Here is an 18,954-nt window from a genome sequence, read left to right as displayed (position 1 = left end):
GTCACATTGTTTGGGCAGGACTAGTTATCTTACATGTACTTGAGGTGGGTTGAATTCCATATTATAGACTCTCCCACTTGCTGGGTGAATCCAACGAGCACTTAGGCGGTCTTTTAGGGACTCAAATGGGATGTTCAAGCTTATCACTAGATCCAGTTCACATATTGTGTCAAGTGCTTCAGCTTGACCCAGTGTCCTTGGAAAACCTATGTGCAAAAAGAGAACAAAAATTAATAACCTGTTACAAGAGTTTGCTGTGAATTTTGAATTCATCACATACCTATCTACCTGTGTTGTGACTCCAGACTTGAAACAGGATCTCAAGTGCAATAGGCTATAGGAGCGATCACATCAGGGATTGTTCTGTCTGCTGCCCCACACAACATAATATGCTAGAATTAATTTAATTACTACATGAGCTTTCGTTGCCAAACTTGTATAGGAAGGCATTTTATGTTTGATGTTTCATTATGTTTTTGTATATGCTGGAAGCTGCCCAGAGTGGCTGGGGCATCCCAGTCAGATGGACAGAGTACAAATACTATTTATTAATTATTATTATTAATTATTATTATTATTATTATTATTATTATTATTATTATTATTATGATGTCAGTGTCACACCATACTAAGCTAGATGGACCAGCTCAGTAGAAGGCAGATTCCTATTACACAGGGCCTGATTGATAACCATATTTGTCCCCATTTCAGACTGTCCAACATCCCCCAAGGGGTGTTTTGCTTTGCTTTCCACCACAAGGTTTACCAAGCACTGAGTTAACAGAACAAATGGGTTTTTCTCTTTTTATAAATACACAGTGCTATCTTCTTGTACTGGCAGTCTTGACTAGATCTACACATGTTCTTTGCAACAGTGAGAATCACTGTAAGAGAGGATGGGAGTGTTAAAGATTTACTTCATGTCTTTCGTTAGGAAACAACGTGATCTTTTACAGTACTGCAAGCCATGTGCATTAGTTCCTGGAGCTCTCAACCCACACTGGTTTCTTTATGTAGATGAACAGGAACATTTCAGAACCCGCAACAACTTATTTCTCTTTCTGAATACTGCAGTATTTCAGCAAGGACACATTTATTCAAGCTAGTGGCTGTTTAAGTCTCATGCAAGCCACCTATTTAATATTATAGAGATATAGATCTGGAACTTGGTCAAGGGAAAAAAATGGAGACAACTACTGAATAAATCATAAGTATGTTATAGTGAGCAAAATAGTGCATAATTTGTGGCTAGATTCCTGCCCCGAGCTTTCTCTGAAGCAACTTAGATAGAGCTCCTTCACTTTTATATCAGATGTACCGTATGTGCCTTATACCATCTCGAACTAATGCACACTTTGCAACAGCTTTCCCCAACCTGGTTCCCCCAGGATGCCTTGAACTGCAACTACTATCATCCCTGATCCATGCTGTTGTGACTGGTGGAAACATCTGGAGAGCCTCAGGTTGGGAAAAGTTGGTTAATGCCAAGTAGCAGCTGCATTTCAAGGCAGAAAGCCTTTATTGCTTTGCTACTCAAGGTTTGTTAGTAAATAAGTCCCTGGGCAGAAAAGAAAGTCTTTCTCATCTGATCTGCCAACTTGGCTAGAAGTCTCATTGTCCAGTGTGGCACTGTGGTCTAAAGTTCTAAACCACTGAGCTTCTTGGGCTTGCGATCGGAAGGGTTGGCGGTTCGAATCCGTGCAACAGGGTGAGCTCCCGTTGCTCTGTCCCAGCCTCTGCCAACCTAGCAGTTGGAAAGCACACCAGTGCAAGTAGATAAATAGGTACCACTGCTATGGGAAGGTAAACTGCGTTTCCCTGAGCTCTGGCTTCCATCACTGTGTTCCATGTACCAGTAGTGGTTTAGTTATGCTGGCCACATGACCTGGAAAGCTGTCTGTGGACAAACGCTGGCTCCCACGGCCTGAAGTGAGATGAACGCCACACCCCATAGTCGCCTTTGACCGGACTGAACTTTCCAGGGGTCCTTTACCTTTACACATTACTCAGTAATGTCTTAGAGAGAGATGGAGAGTGTTGCAGAGTTTTTATTATTATTTACAATAAGTTAAATTCAAGTATGCATGGGAAAGTACTGCCACCCCACCCACCCTCAAGTACTATTTGTTCTATTTTTGACCTCTATCTTCCTGCTTTAGTATAGAGGCTGGGTTCAAAAATCCATATAATCAATTCTTCCCATAGTAATTTGTCATAAACTCAAGCTTCCTGAATTCAAAGAAACTTGCTTTTTTAAAAGAAAATGATTTTTGGATGAAGTATCTATTTTTTAATAAAAAAAACCAGGACGCAAATTAGTATAAATGAGGCATGGCTAGCAATTGTTTATAGCTCACAGATGATGTTGCTATTAGCAATTTATCTTGGCTCTATGCCTTCCTTCCCACCTACCAGTTGCTACTTGCCACACTTCAGACACCCAGAGAGATCACTCTGTTTCATGCAACAGAAGGCCAATCCTGGAGCCTCACAGCTTAGTCATATCCCCAAGCACTGGAGGGTAGCAAGACTCCTATGTGTCATTTTTCACTGGGAAGGATGGCAAAGCTAAAGCATGTGTTTTTCAACCACTGCACAATTTCATTTCAGAAGGTCAAGATCATGCTGAAACAACAGACAGCACCACTGCTGCTTTCAATGCACAATTCAACGTGCTGGTACTTGTCTTTGAACTCCTAGATGGCTTGGGGCCTAGTTACCAGAAGGACTGTGTTGTCAAACATAAGCCTGGCCAAACCTGAACAGGACCCTGCAGGTGGGGCAGTGGAGGAAGAACACCCCCCCACTGCATAAGTAGACACCCCCTCAGGCTACATAGGATATTACCCATTAAACAGAAATAAAATTTCCATCTTATATTTTCAAAAATATAAGTTCCTAGTGCTTTTGCATTCATTGGCCATAGCAGCAGAAGTTGAGAGACAGTCTAATACAGGATATGAATATAGCAGGGGTTGCCAATCATTTGGGGTCAGTGGGCACCACTCACCAAATAACACAAAATGGCATAACACAAAATAGCTGTTTACATCTAGCAGAAAAAGAGACAGGACCACAAAGTACTGTGGGCATACCCCATCAATGAAGGAAAAGATACCATCTTCAAAAAGAACTGCTAGGAACAGTTCTTTGTACCTCTCCTCTGTTCAGAACAAATGGGATGGTGGGTGTCTAATTGTGGCATCCAATGACACATTTACATGTTCAAGGCTATGTGATTAGCGTAGGGTAAGCCGAGCAAACAGGCACTGAACAGGGAAAGCAGAAAGCCTTGAACATCCACACACTCTGGATTTTGACAGGGATCTTTACAACAGTATTATGTTTTGTAGGCACCTGCTGGTGGGCACACTGGTCCCTGTGGGCATCACACTGATGACCTTAGGGAAAGATAATACCTCCTGCTTAGTATCCTGTATCTCCCACAATATTATCATAGTTCTTTTTCCTAAAAGAGTAGGCCAGTCTTTTTCACCTTTTTCAGGTATTGAGGGGAAAGTGGCCGTTTTCTCTCTTGAACATAATTGTGTGCCGACGCAGAAAACAATAATAGCCAGTTGCAGGACACACTGCTCTAGGCATCATCAGTAACTTCCCAATTCATTTACCAAATGAACATTTGAGGCAAAATGAAACTGAATGTGTTGGGATGTTAGGAGCAGAGTAGTTCATATTAGTACTTGAAGATAATTCAGGCAAGTACATAACTGTACTGAGCTGCCCCAAAAGAAATCCAAGGTGGCTTGGACTGTGGTCACCTTTCTTCAGTTGCTCAATAAATGCACCATTGTGAAAGAAACCCAGATATTTTCATCCCTTAGTTTCCATGTGTGGAATCATAGTTGCCAAAGGTTTAACTATGAATCCTCTGTCCTTAGAAGCTCTCAGGGTGTTCTCACTTACCTCCCCATTACACCACCAGTTGCTAAAAATACTGGAAAGGCTGTTTTCATGTTACATTACTTTTCCACAAATAGCATGTTATTTAAATCAAATTTAAAAGAGCCTGTAGAAGGAGGGAAGTGCAAAATGGTTTTTACTAGCACTCAAAATAAAGGGGGGGGGTCGACTTACCATCAAGTAACCAAGGCTGGGTCTGCATTTTTTCCAGTTCTGTTATCATTACTCGTGTGAATACATGATCTGGCACCAAAAGGCCTTTCTCAAGATACTGCTTTGCTAGTATGCCAACATCTGTTCAGGAATGAAAGAAGAAACAAAAACTTTTTATTGTTCTGCTATATATATATATATATATATATATGCAGGTTTTGGTGTCCTCGGGTGTCTTCCCGTGTAAAAGTTGGGGTGTCTAGGCGACGAAAGCATATATATATATATATATATATATATAAATAAATAAATGTTCTGGACCTATTCTGAATGAGTTATTCCCTCCTCTTGAACTGCTTCACTAACTCAGAAGAAAGAGGTACCAAACAGAATGCCTGGGGGAGCGGGAAAGAGCAAGAGAAAGAAACAGGCTATGTTTGAAACCTCCATTACTGTCTACCCCAAAGCAATGCCCCCCCTCCCCAATATCTCCCCATGCCCTATAGAACTACAGAGAAAGCCATGCAAAGACTGGCTGGCTATTCAGTGTTCCGTGCCTTTTGACACCACTAGTAATAAATAAATAAATACATTATAATAATTCTAATTTTATTATTTGTAAACCCACCCATTCGGCTGGGTTTCCCCAGCCACTCTGGGTAGGTTACAGCATATCTAAAAACATCAATCCTTAAAAACTTCCCTAAACAGGGAAACATACCTCTCATCTCATTAGCATAATTCCAACTCCCAGCATTATCTGCCAGGCTAAGATGAATCATTAAGTTGCCATGTACGTCAGCTTAGCCATCTTGCATCTGGCAGGCCAAAGACCAATTCTGAAACCTTAAGGGTGGAATTTCTCCCATGCTCAATCTATATAGCTATAGCTATATCTGCAGCCATAAGGGAAGTACTTGCATGGACATGGGGAGGGGTGGTATTAGAGATATTGCTGCAACATACTCTTGAGCAGATTACCTATTTTGCTCTGCAAATGAGCATAAAGTCAGATAATGCAGAAATTGCTGTGGAAAGACAATACAAAGGAAGCATGGGTCAGAGCCAAGTTGAAAGCGTAGGACGGGGTAGCTAATCTGAGGCCTTTTCAGATGTTATTGGACTACAAGTCCCATCATACCTGACCATTGGTCATGCTGCCTGGGGCTGATGGGAGATGGAGTCCAACAGCATCTGGAGGACCACAGGTTAACCACTCATGGTCCAGCAAGAAAAAGCAGGGAGCCATGGAAGAGGGGCCAGAAACTTCAAGAAGAAGGGCAGATTATGCATCAGCCCAAAACACAACAGCTAAGGAAATCAGAGGTGGAAGAAGCAGTGAGTTTAAATAAAGATAACTGAGAAAAGTAAAAACCAGTATGGAGAATCATAGATCTAAGAGGGCTGGGAACAGTGGAGGCAAATGGGGACCCAACTTTAGAGCCACATCCCCAGTATTTAAGTTGCTAAATGATTTAGTTTAGTTTTAGACCTACAATCCCACACTATATCACCTGATAATTCATTTGCTTATTAACATATCTAGCTATGTTTTAAGTACAATCCACTGCATGTTTACTCAGAAGTAAATCCCACTGCCTATAAATGGGGCGTACTCCAGTCTGGGTTTCAGTATTTGTCTGCAGGTAGGTGGCTACCTTTCCCCACAATTCTGGTAAGAACATAAGAACAACCTGCTGGATCAGGGCAATGTCTCATCTGGTCCAGAGTCCTGTTCTCACTGCAGCCAACCAGGTGCCTGTGGAAAATCTGCAGGCAGGATTGGAGCACACAAACATTCTCCCCTCCTGTGGCTTCCAGTAACTGGTACTTAGAAACATTGCTGCTTCCCAATTGTGGAGGTAGAGCATGGGTAGGCAAACTAAGGCCCGGGGGCCAGATCCGGCCTAATCACCTTCTCAATCCAGCCCGCAGACGGTCCAGGAATCAGCATGTTTTTACATGAGTAGAATGTGTCCTTTTATTTAAAATGCATCTCTGGGTTATTTGTGGGGCATAGGAATTTGTTCATTTTTCCCCCTCCAAAATATAGTCCGGCCCCCCACAAGGTCTGAGGGACAGTGGACCAGCCCCTTGCTGAAAAATTTTGCTGACCTCTGAGGTAGAGCAGAGCCACCATGACTAGAAACCATCAATAGTCCTCTCCTCTATTAATTTGTCTCAACGTTTAAAGTCAGCTAGGTTGGCGGTTCGAATCCCCGCAATGGGGTGAGCTCCTGTTGCTCGGCCCCTGATTCTGCCCACCTAGCAGTTTGAAAGCACATCAAAGTTCAAGTAGATAAATAGGTACCGCTCCAGCGGGAAGGTAAATAGCATTTCCATGTGCTGCTGTGGTTCGCCAGAAGCGGCTTAGTCACTCTGGCCACATGACCCGGAAGCTGTAGCCGGCTCCCTCAGCCAATAAAGTGAGATGAGCACCGCAACCCCAGAGTCGGTCACGACTGGACCTAATGGTCAGGGGTCACTTTACCTTTTAGGCTGGTAGCTATTGCTGCCTCCTGTGGCATAGAGTTCCATAGTTTAATTATCTGCTGCTGGAATCGTCCCGAATAGTCTAACACTAGGCTTAACTGGATGTCCACGATTTCTAGTGTTATGAGAAAGGGATAAAAAACACTCTCCCTGTATTCTCCATGCTATGAATAATTTGCCATGTAAGGAAGATTCAGATTAGAAGCTTCAGAGATGTAACTGGGGAGGGGGAGAGAGAGAAGAGGTAAAAGGAAACAATGCATGACAGACAACTTATCTGGCAAAGCAACTTCCTGACAGAGTAAACTGAGCTGTTACATTTCCAGGCATTCAATAGCTTGGGCATGTAACAACATGAACATTTCATTTTAGCTCTGAACAGAAATAAGACCTAAGCTCGAAAGAGTTCAAAACATTGAAAAGGAATTTAAATGAGCACTCAATAAATACTCCCCCAGCAAACAAACAAAACACCTTACACTTTACCCCTGCTTTTTGTACATGATGCAAAATAGCTATTAACACCCTGAATAGTTTTTCAGCAAGCTATTCGTATCTGAATGTTACTAAAGTAACATTTAGAATAGTGTTCTAGATCCTTGACAGTACACAGAATGCATTTTTAAATTTGCTTTTTGATAGCATATGAGGTGACATCACAAGCATTGTTTTTAATTGAACTGTATTATTCAAAACAGGATAAAATGTACTTTCCACAAAAGCAGGTTATCTTGGTTTATAGAAGACCTAAAACAAGCATGTAATCAATCCACCTGCCTGTCAGAACAGGAACAGCAGCAGCCAGACAGCTGGTAAAATGAGATTAGAGTCCTGACAAGGGGAACAAGACATTCAAATGGGGTGTGCATGTAGCGCCAGGTGATCGCTTCTGTGGGGTGGGGCTTGCCTGCCCTCCCATATTTTATTCAAGTTGGCACCCCTGCTTCCTACCCGCAGACCACACCCCTCACTAGTTCTGCTTCAACACCCCCCCCCCCACAAACACACTTTTGCCTTACTGGAATGTGTCATTGAGCTCTGATGATGCCTTTGGCTTTCCTGGATAGAGGACAGATGTGTGGAAAGTACTGTACAAAGGTAGAATTTACCAGCCAGATGGGCAGGGTCTAAATTATTTATTTATTTATTTTATTATTAGTTGCACTTTCCACTTTTGCCTCAGGCCCCACTCACCAATGGCATGTACCCCTCAGAAGGTTGTTTAGGAAAGGGTGTGGCCCTTGGTCTGAAAACACCCTCCCACCCCCCCCAAAAAAACAACCCATAGAGGTTACAGGCGTATGATCAAACACTCACAGAACTGTAGAGGTTTAATGAACCGTAAGAGTGATCTAGTCCAACCCCTTGTAATGCAGGAATCTTTTGCCTAACAGGGGTTTCACACACAACCCTGAGATTAAGAGTCTCATGCTCTACTGACCAAACTATCCCAGGTCTGTTGCCTCTGCTAAGAGCTGATGAAGAGTAGAGAATCACAAATTTTCCATCACTCCTTCTAGTAAACCAACTTCCTTTGGCCTTCAGTTAACTATCACCTACCAGCAGCCATTCCATCAGGCTATCTGAACTGTTTCCATCCCTGTTGGCCGTTAAAAGAACAGGATTTTTTAAGAACTGGTGTGTGAGCTTGCTCTTCTCTTCTCTTCTCTTCTTTACTCCCTACCCCCTTTCCCTGTGCATAATGTTTTTCAGATTATAAACCTGAGGGCAGAAACTGTCTCACTACAGATTATTGTAAGCCATTCTGAGGCTTCAGTTAACAAGTGAGGTGAAAATGCTTTAAATAAATCATCTTCAGCTTGCCTGACTGGATTTTCTTTTTAGGGAAGGCTAACACAGAGACAGGTACAGTGGTACCTCAGGTTACATACACTTCAGGTTACAGACTCCGCTAACCCAGAAATATTACCTCGAGTTAAGAACTTTGCTTCAGGACGAGAACAGAAATCGTGCTCCAGCGGTGCAGCAGCAGGAGGCCCCATTAGCTAAAGTGGTGCTTCAGGTTAAGAACAGTTTCAGGTTAAGAATGGACCTCCAGAATGAATTAAGTACTTAACCCGAGGTACCACTGTATAAGATGACAGAGGACCCCTGACAGTTAAGTCCAGATGCGGTGCTCATCTCGCTTCACTGGCCAGGGAGCTGATGTTTGTCTGCAGACAGTTTTTCTGGGTCATGTGGCCAGCATGACTAAGCTGCTTCTGGCGAAAGAAGAGCAGCGCATGGAAACGCCATTTACCTTCCAGCCAGAGTGGTACCTATTTATCTGCTTGCACTTTGATGTGCTTTCAAACTGCTAGGTTGGCAGGAGCTGGGACCGAGCAACGGGAGCTCACCCCATCGCGGGGATTTGAACCGTTGGCCTTCCGATCGGCAAGCCCTAGGCTCAGTGATTTAGACCATAGCGCAAATAAATAAATAAATAAATAGTTATTAGTTTATTCCAGAAAGATATTAAGTTTATTTATTTATTTTTTTAACCAGGCACATTTATCCCCCAGTACTACAAATTCATATTAAGCCATCTTTTATCTGGTGATAATTTAGCCATTACATTACATATATGCTAAATTGTTAAACAATATATACAGCATGTTAAGATGCCTAAAGATTGAGTAACCTTTCACCCATTCAAACTTCCTTTAGCTAGCCCTTCCTTACCAATGCTCTCAGTTGACCAGTACCTTTACATATTAACTCAAGAATGCAGTGGAAAAGTCTGCAACTCATTTACTAGGTGAAAGGGAGCAGTCTAACCCTTTCCCTAAATATACTTTTATTAGTATATGACACAACAAAGCTTTTTGATTTCTTCACAATAGTTTCTGCAAGAAAAGCTAGAACAACCTCTCTACAGCAGGCTGCATTGTTAGCTAAATGAATCTTTGATTTCAGAGACAACAGATACAATATACTAGACAGAAAAACCAAATACCACGGCTTTTAAGTCTTCTCTGACAGGGAAGCAGTTCAAAATAAAGATGGATGGGACAGGAGATCACAGGTCTTGTAACAGAAATGCATGACAGAGGATACAAATCCAGACCTGCCTTCCTACAGGGTTAATAGGGGAAAATATTTGTAAGGCCAGCTCTGAGATTTGCTGCACCAGCTGTCAGTTCCAGTTACTATTCATCATAGCAAAAGTCAAAATAACAGAAGAGTGTGTCATGGCCTAATTCATACACACAGAATACATTTACCGACTCCATCCTAAAACATTGTTCCAGGTGATATGCATGCTTGCTATCACATCTATGGTATATGTTTCATACATGCAAACTATTGTTTGGCATGGCTGTTAGTAAGCAGTATACATACATGCGATGTGGCACCAGAGATACAAAGCAGGGATTCGGCTGGTGCACTACACTGCTCAGAAGTCTTCCTCACTGAGCTGGTGGAGGTGGTTTCTGGGGTACTGTTGGATAATCCCAGGATGCTGGTTCTGGGAGATTTCAATAAACAACCAAAAATCGCCTTGAATGGATTGGCTTGGTACATCATGACTAACATGGGCATGGGGTTGTCTCAAAACATTGTTGGTTCATTATACGAGGCAGGCCATACCCTACATTTTTTTCTTCTTCAACTGGACAGCTGGTTAATAGTTATGGTGATAGCTACCATGTTGCCCTAGACCAACCATCTCCTGGTAACATTTGGACTGACTGCAGGGATAGAGGGACAATTAGGATGATCTACACAGAGCTGTAACACTGAGTAACTCCTTGTTTTGTTGTTGTTTAGTCGTTTAGTCGTGTCTGACTCTTCGTGACCCCATGGACCAGAGCACGCCAGGCACTCCTGTCTTCCACTGCCTCCCGCAGTTTGGTCAAACTCATGCTGGTAGCTTCGAGGACACTGTCCAACCATCTCGTCCCCTTCTCCTTGTGCCCTCCATCTTTCCCAGCATCAGGGTCTTTTCCAGGGATTCTTCTCTTCTCATGAGGTGGCCAAAGTATTGGAGCCTCAGCTTCTCGATCTGTCCTTCCAGTGAGCACTCAGGGCTAATTTCCTTAAGAATGGATGTGTTTGATCTTCTTGCAGTCCATGGGACTCTCAAGAGTCTCCTCCAGCACCATAATTCAAACTCCTTACATGAACAGAAAGACTGCAGCTTGCACCATGGGATGTTCTCCCTTCTCTCCTTGTGCTCCCCTAATCTGCTCTGAAGAACATTTGGGTGTGGTGCAGGGGACACATGGTGGGAGGAGAAGGGGGGGGGGAGTCCCACTGCTCAAGCAAGAGTAATTCCATTTGCACAGTTATATACTAGTTGGATACTGCCCAGTGATTTATGGAATCTGGGGGATTCCTGAAGGGGGTGGGTTTCCATGATTGGTGCCCCATCTTGGAATGGGGCAATGAAAAGGGACATAAACACAGCTTTTTCTAGATGCCCTCTAGGGCACTACAAACCCTGGATGTCCCAGGTATAAAAGAGAACTCTAGGGGATAAAACTTCTAGCTAAAGTGAATGCAGCATAAACCTTGGAAGCATTTCATAAAAGACTGCTGTTTAACTAGTGTTTGGCTCTCATACAAAACACTATTCTTTATACTAAGCTGATGTAAATTATTAATTATGGAACAACCCAAGCTCCTGTTCAGAAAAAAAACCCAACTTTTTTTTTGAGGGGGGACACCAATGCTGCAAACAATCGAAACTGGGATGGGTATTCCATAACTTGGTTACCACTGAAACTCAGCACAGTAGTTAGGAACTCAACTAAAACACTTGTTTTAACTAAAACACTTATTACATCTTTGAATTACATTTTCTCTCACACTGGGTGTTTTAAAGGATGGTTCTGGCCATCAGTAGTTGCATCAGGCACTTTTGTTTATCAGGAGTATTTATTTACACTATTTGTATTCCACCTAATAACAAGTTATTTGAGCAGTTTAAAGTCAAAGAGCTGATTGATGAGCTTTGGGGCTGAATACAGTCCCCCTTCAAGTACTTTTCCCTGCCTAGAACATGTCCTTGAACTATTTTAATGCCTCTTGCTTGCTTGGAAGAAGAATGGAACACATGTGTGCATGCGCATGAGAGAGAGAGTGAGAGACTAACTTTTGCATTATGGGAATTGTAGCCAACTATACAAAGACGATAGTCACATTGCTAGCTCCACTGACCTCTGGCATGCACCCCTCAGAAAGTTACCCATGAGGGGATGCAGCCTTTGGGCTACTACTGCCCATAGAACCTGAACATAGAGCAAACATAGAACCAAAAGCCAATAAAAATAAGAGAAGAATAATTCCAAAGTAAAACCAGTGACAGGGAACAACCATAGTGCAAATGATCTTTAAAAACACTAAACATTTGAGACCTGGTGCCCAAAAGATCACAATGTAGACACCAAGTGACCCCCCCCCCCCAAGAAGGGCTTTTGACAAACAGGCAGCACCACTGCGAACATTCTCTCTCTAGTAGGCAGCCACCTAATCTGTACCAAACACTTTTCATCCCATCACCTTCCCAGACACCTTTTCAATAACTCCCTACCACATCTTGGTGTTGTGGTCCAACTGAAGCTTTATTTTCAACGGTTGTATTATTGTGAATCACTTTTTGGTGGCGTATTTATAAACAAAGAAGCAAAATAAATTTCAACCCCAAATCAGCAAGCCCCAATAATATTTAGGACAATTCTGAGAGGTATCAAGACAGTTCTGTGGCAGGGTCAGCTAGAAATCACCACAAACTGGGATACAGGAAGGTTCCCATTTTAATATGGAACTTAACACAAAGTCCTTCAGAAGGGGCAAGTAACTGTGCCAAGCAAATGGATTAGCATTACCAGTGATAAAAGGTATACTAAAGTTTAAAAACTGTTAATTCACATCTTCATTGCTAGGAATGCTTTTTATAATACTTAATGGATATTTCTTTGCATTTCCCTGCCGGAAGCATAAAGAAGTTGAATACACAGCATATTCCAGATAATCAACCTTATGTTGAAAAGTGAGCTCATTCATTATACTGTAAAGAAGATGAGTCACTGGTTAAAGCAAGGTATTTTACCTAAAGCAAGTTTAAATCAGATGGGGAGCACACATAGTGTCAGTGAAGATCAATTTTGATTTTCACTGAAGAGATTTTAGTATACAGGCACATCGACATTCTTTCCACTCCTCACTGCAGCCTTGGCTAATGCTCCTTAAGAGAACTAGAAAAACACAAGTTATGAAACCAACCGTTGCAGATGACCTGTAATAACATCTCCTTGATTGCTTTTTTTGTTTTAACAACCTTGCTAAAAGCTTGAGAATGCACTGTTGCTAGGAAAAGCCACTCCCCAACACAGTTGTTCGTGTGAGTTGGTTTGTGCGGCAATTCATTCACAGACTCAGGCTTGTTTTCAAAACCTCAGTGTCTTTATCTGGGGTGAGAGTAAGATCTGTCTGCTCAAGTACAGCATCAAAGTGCTACCTTCACAAACACATCCCTAGAACTGTGAATGAATAACAATAAAGATGGAGTCACAAATTACCCTACACCTATGATTATAATTAAAAGGCACCTGCTCTTTTCACCACTGGCCAATAGTATCACAATGGAAAGCATTCCATTTCTATGAGAGAGATGACATATGCCTATCCTAGGAGCTGAAAGAGGTGGAGGAAGCAAACTATCCCTTAGCTGCTTTTCAAAGTCAGATGGCAAGAGACACTTCATGCAGGCAAGACCAGACATAGAAGAGCCACATCCATGGCTTGAATAGAAACAGGAAGATGGAATATGAACTGTCCTCCCTCCTTCCAAGTGCATCATTCAGGCACAAAGGTTGAACAAAGGCCCTGCCAGTTGATGGGCCTAGCAAGGCGAACATGGAATTGGTGAAAGATCATAACCAATTTCATCATAAAGTGAAGAGCCACATGCATCAAAAGTTACATTATATAAAATTGGGGGGGGGGGAGATCTCTCTGCTCCCAACCCACAAGGCCTTGAACCAAAGCTTCATATTCCCAGAATATGCCTCAGTAACTATAAAGAAAGCTGAGAATTAAAGCAATACTTTATGAATATACAGTCCTTGGCCTTTCCAAGGAATGCTGGCGCTTACGAGGTCAGCCCACATTTTCTTAGCTAGGAAAGGACAATAAATCCTAAATTGAGATAACTAGCAGAAATCACTTATGGTGCTTGTGAAAAACCAGTGTTCTGATATTTGAAAGTCAGAAAATAATTAACTCTTTTTCCAGGAAAAATATTCTATGCAAATTAGGGTAACTACCCACAGGGAAATTTGCTACGGGTAAACTTGCATTAGAATATTTTCAGTTTTCATGGTGCCCTAGAGAGTGATCTAATTTAGCATGTTTATTTTACTTGCATTTAATAAGAAAAGCAATTAACATTTGCTCTTGGTTACTAATGAACTCTTCCTGCCAACCTAGCAGTTTGAAAGCACGTCAAAGTGCAAGTAGATAAATAGGTACCGCTCTGGTGGGAAGGTAAACGGCGTTTCCATGTGCTGCTCTGGTTTGCCAAAAGCAGCTTAGTCACGCTGGCCACATGATCCGGAAGCTGTACGCCGGCTCCCTTGGCCAATAAAGAGAGATGAGCGCCACAACCCCAGAGTTGCCCACGACTGGACCTAATGGTCAGGGGTCCCTTTACCTTTACTAATGAACTCAAGTGTGTACAGAGTGATGCCGAGTAACGGAGCACTCTATATACCTTTATTATTGTGGAATAAAGAATAACCCTTTTAACATAAGTAGCATCTAGCAATCCTATAAGAGTTTTCTTGAGTAGGCATTAATAAGATGGCGCTTTTGTTTTATTTTCTGTTTTCACCAACAGGTTCCACAGCCCAATTCTATGAATGTGTCCTTAGAAATTCCCGTGAGTCCAATGGATAAACTCCCAAGTAAGTGTACATTGGCTGACAGCCTATTCCCATGTGTAAAATTGCCCTAAAAATGTGGAGGCACACCTTCCATTCTAAAAGCATGCCCAATTCAACCTAAAAAGTGTCACTTCCATATACTTGTATATAGAACTTCACAATACAGCTCACTTTAACTGGCCTCCTGCTGAAATCCTGCTGAGGGATTTTATATTATAAATCATATTTTTATTCCAATTCATCTTTGACATTCTCAATCATTAATACGTATCAGAATTACATCCACAGTTGGAATACTCTTTGGAAGAATGGAAACAGCCAAATCTTTTACTATTCAAACATGCTTAAAAGCATGTCCTATGGAGTGATCAAGATGTAGTAACAGATTTGTCCACATTAGGAAACTATTCTTATAGCATGATTGACTCTTTCCTTGCCGCCTAACTCAAATAAACATGTGAACAGCCTCCCCTACAAGTATTCCAGTGAGACTGGCAAATGGTCCTCCTGGCTTAACCACAGTGCTCTTCTTTTGGTTACTGAAGCGAGTTCTAATCCCACGGAATTCTTGCGTTATACTTTAATTCATGCAACTTTCCCAAATCCCTATTAAATCAATAGTGCTATATAGCCAGTCTTGAGCCCTTTTAAGCACTTCTAATGAATATTTTTGCAGGTGGATTGCATTGGGGTGGCAAGCTCCCACCTCCAATGAATGTGTGTTCATTGAGAATATCTATACACACAGAAAGCTCTTCTCCGTACTATTGGGAAGCTTGGAAAAGCAGAGGGTCTGAACATGCCCTGGTTTGAGTCCACTGCACATACATTTACACACTCAGGGGGTCTTTGCAGTCACTACAATGATTAGTACTGCTGCATGTGGTTCACACATGTGGCATATGTGTAAGGTATCTTCAAACAGCTCTTTAACTGCTTTCACTTGCCAAATGCACTCTATCCATCATGATCAAGGCCAAAATCCTCAAAACAAAACCTCTAGTTTTTCTTTAATTTAGCAAAAGGCTTTCATTAATGAGGAAGCATGCATATTTGCTGTAGTTAATCCTACACTAACCACAGTAAATTATGCACCAAGTTGATTAGAGTTCATCTATTAAGGCCAGCTTCTTCCAATACCCAAAAGCCATTATAACAATCCTCAGTACTGTTCTGAAGCAATATGAACTTTAGCAAGGCAAAGGAAAAACCCATTGCTTTTATCATGGTATTTTGCATTTCATTGCATTGAAGACATTTCCTGAAGGCTCAGAACTAGATGGGAATTTGGGTTGGGGAAGAAAAAGACAAAATGTCATGGGCATTTAAAAAACCAAACAAGTTTGAAGGTAACAAACATCCAAACAGAAAACAACCATTAGGTATAAAATAAAGCAGATGGAAAGTCCAATAAAATACATAAGATTAGTTTTATAGAGAATTTCCATTTGCTACATTTGGTGAATTGTTATTTTAAAACCTACAATTGGTTTAAATTGCAGTCTCCTGGATTTGGTAAGATCCCCATAATTAACAAGGATTCCACACTCAGATTATGTTTCTTGTTTAATAAACTGTGACTGTTTATCGTAGAAGACTTGAAAGCATGTCAGATTATGATAAACCTATATGGGCTGGCAAGAAGTCAAGAGTGAATTTAGCGGTGATACAAAAGAGCAGGGTGGAAAGGTGTTGCTTTTGGAATATGCCTAGAAGTCTGAACAACAAGCGTTGCTTGGTCATTTGTTGTTCCACATCTTTATGACATGATGCAGAGCAGCACTGCATACTTACATGGTAGCAACCCCTAAAAAAAAAATGCTAAAGACACAGGTACAATATAAAATTAAATCCCAATTTCCTATCCAGAAAATTCATGTGAAACAATTTGATCTCCATGAGGAATTAGAGAATTTTGACTTATGAAAAACCCACAGACACACTTTACAAACCTATGGACCTTATCCATGAGGGGGGAAGCCCTCCTTTGATTAAATTGCCTCAAAGAGATGAAAGCTGTATCAGCATCAGTATTGCTTGTGCCTCCCCAATGAATTATCGGACAGATCAGAATGTAGGCATGGGTGTACCCAGGATTTATGTTAGGGGGCAGGCTTCATGTTATGAGGGGGCAGAACCTCAGTTAGTGGAATACTTTTTACTTAATTTAGGGGGGCAGTTCCCCCCGTCCCCCACCTTGGCTACACCCCTGGATGTAGGAGAGTCACCAACAAATCAGAGGGTGGGAGAAGTGAGGCTTAGGAGAAGGTAACACCATAAGGATTGTGCCTTTTGATCATAAAAAAATTATCAAGGTGACCTTTAACTTTGTTATTTGATTAACCATGTACTACCCAAGCACAGTTAAGAACTTAATTCCTTCCAGAGGTCCGTTCTTAACCTGAAACTGTTCTTAACCTGAAGCACCACTTTAGCTAATGGGGCCTCCTGCTGCTGCCTCTGCGCCGCGGCTGCGCGATTTCTGTTCTCACCCTGAAGCAAAGTTCTTAACCTGAGGTACTATTTCTGGGTTAGCGGAGTCTGTAACCTTAAGCGTATGTAACCCAAGGTACCACTGTACTAAAATTCATAATAATTTCAGATATCTTTCGGTAAAGAGTGAAGACCAGTCTCCTGCAACTAGTTGTCTAGCCTTAGGGCTCATCCACTCTGCCACTTGTGCCAGGCCTAGAAAACATGGGTCTGAGCAGTTTTCTGCTTGATCTACTACTTTCCAAGGGAAAACCCGCCTGGGAATAAATGGCAATCTGGGAAAATGCTGAATTGCTGTTTGCTCCAACTGAGCACTAAAGAGTGGTTTTTCCCGAGGGAAAGCAGAAGAACAAGAGGCAGTGTGGATAAACCCTTAGACAGGGTTTGCCATTAGAAGAAGACACGGTTTCAGCAAGCCCATAATAAACTGAAGTCAATTACTTTTCTTGCCTAGTGTTATAGTTGAGAATAGGAGCAAGATTTTAACCTGCGTGAGTGGCTTGCTGCCATAGGTGTGTAACAGAGCTTTACCCGGACCAGAAGGAGGCCACTTCAATTCGCAATATTGTTCTCATTCAATAGTGGAAAAGATTTATAAATGTGCAAATCCTAACAGTTGAGTTTGGGATCTGGCCTTGCATTCAATCCCCCATCTCCCTAGAACGACTCAAAACAAAACAAAAATAGCAAACAACTATATAATTAAGTCTTTTCATTAAAAAAGCAAACCAAATTCTTTTTCTAGGACACTGAGTTCCTTTATCCAAGAAGGATTATCCTTGCACCATAACACCCTTCGTCCTGCAACCTTTTATTTCCTGCCCCAGTTTGAAAGTTTCAGTGTGTTTAGACTAATGCCCTGCTTTTAAAAAATATATATCTGTCACTCTCTCCTTCAGAGGAACATAACATTAAATTACCCAAGTTCTCTTATCTGACATTGCATCTCCTAGGTAACCAATAAGAACAACACTTTTCTTTCAGATACTGAATTACTATTTGTCCAATATTTACCCAACTAGCTAAGAAGGACATGATAACAGAGCGACACAGATACTGTATCTGTGCAAAGAGGGTAATGCAGAAACAATGGAGTAAGAGAAAGATCAGAAAAAGAGCTTTGTTCTTGCTAACAAACACATACACACCTGTCATGCTGAATTTTAATATCCAGTGATGCAATCAACTCGAGTGGTATTCTATCACCACTTAAGGGTGCAAGGGCCAGGCAAGTATAATCTTTCTATTCAAATCTTCACCAAACACAGCTGGGGTGACATTTACTAAAAAAACAACCCTTGCAACTCAAGGTTTATTAACATGCCACAGAAACTCGTCAAATAGGGTGTCTAAATGCCACCAGATGGAAAGAATTCAACCGCATACTTGGAAACTTAGGTTTGTGCAATTAAGATTATTGTTAATTCTTTTTATCAGTAATTTGTTAATTGCCCAAATGATATGTAGAACTGAGTGAGCTCTGGTGGCAAACCTAGGACAGTATCCAGAGTATCTTGCTGACTCTTCATTTATAACAAGTTTTCAAACAATTGACTATGGGACAATGGAAAAAGTACATTCAATATGATACCAGACACAGCTGTGTTTCTCTTGTAGAATCAAGGCACATATCATGTATTGGTATGGGATTATCCCATGGAGAAGCAGCCAACATCATTGTACAAATGAAGCCAAATATGGGAACATAGGGTGGGAATATTAAGGCCAGAAGTAGGACCTTTGATACTGAATTATTTCTTCTGGATATATTTCTTCTGTCATTGTTTTGACATGAATGTAGCCTTGGTTTATTTTATATATGCTGCATTTTGTTATATTAACCATTCTGATATTTTGTGCTAAGCTGAATTGTTTTCTGTTTGTCGTTTGCCTCTTGTGCCTTCCCTTGGGAAAGAAAAGGGGGATATAATCAGTAAATTAAACCATGGAACTACTTCCCTGTTGCTGGGTTTTGGAGTCACTTAAGTGGGTAGATGCTGAAAGG

At 41.5% G+C, this 18,954-nt stretch overlaps 1 protein-coding gene and 1 long non-coding RNA gene across 3 annotated transcripts in view; one reads left to right on the top strand and one right to left on the bottom strand.

The window, feature by feature from the left end:
- LOC309372363 overlaps positions 1–18,954 on the top strand; it is a 130,272-nt gene that overhangs the window by 71,000 nt on the left and 40,318 nt on the right. The window contains exon 3 of the long non-coding RNA XR_014169454.1: positions 14,411–14,477. This is a non-coding gene — a long non-coding RNA (uncharacterized lncRNA). The remainder of the gene's footprint in view (positions 1–14,410; positions 14,478–18,954) is intronic.
- AK4 (adenylate kinase 4) overlaps positions 1–18,954 on the bottom strand; it is a 34,977-nt gene that overhangs the window by 9,176 nt on the left and 6,847 nt on the right. For both annotated transcript variants that reach the window (XM_081915894.1, XM_081915893.1), the window contains exons 3-4: positions 4,096–4,215; positions 34–206 (exon numbers count right to left, since the gene is read on the bottom strand). In XM_081915894.1, coding sequence (XP_081772020.1) covers positions 34–206; positions 4,096–4,215 — 293 coding nt within the window. The remainder of the gene's footprint in view (positions 1–33; positions 207–4,095; positions 4,216–18,954) is intronic.

This window comes from Podarcis melisellensis, assembly GCF_964234715.1.
Source record: "Podarcis melisellensis genome assembly, chromosome: 6".
NCBI classification, from domain to species: domain Eukaryota; kingdom Metazoa; phylum Chordata; class Lepidosauria; order Squamata; family Lacertidae; genus Podarcis; species Podarcis melisellensis.
This window is presented reverse-complemented; position numbering and strand designations above follow the sequence as displayed.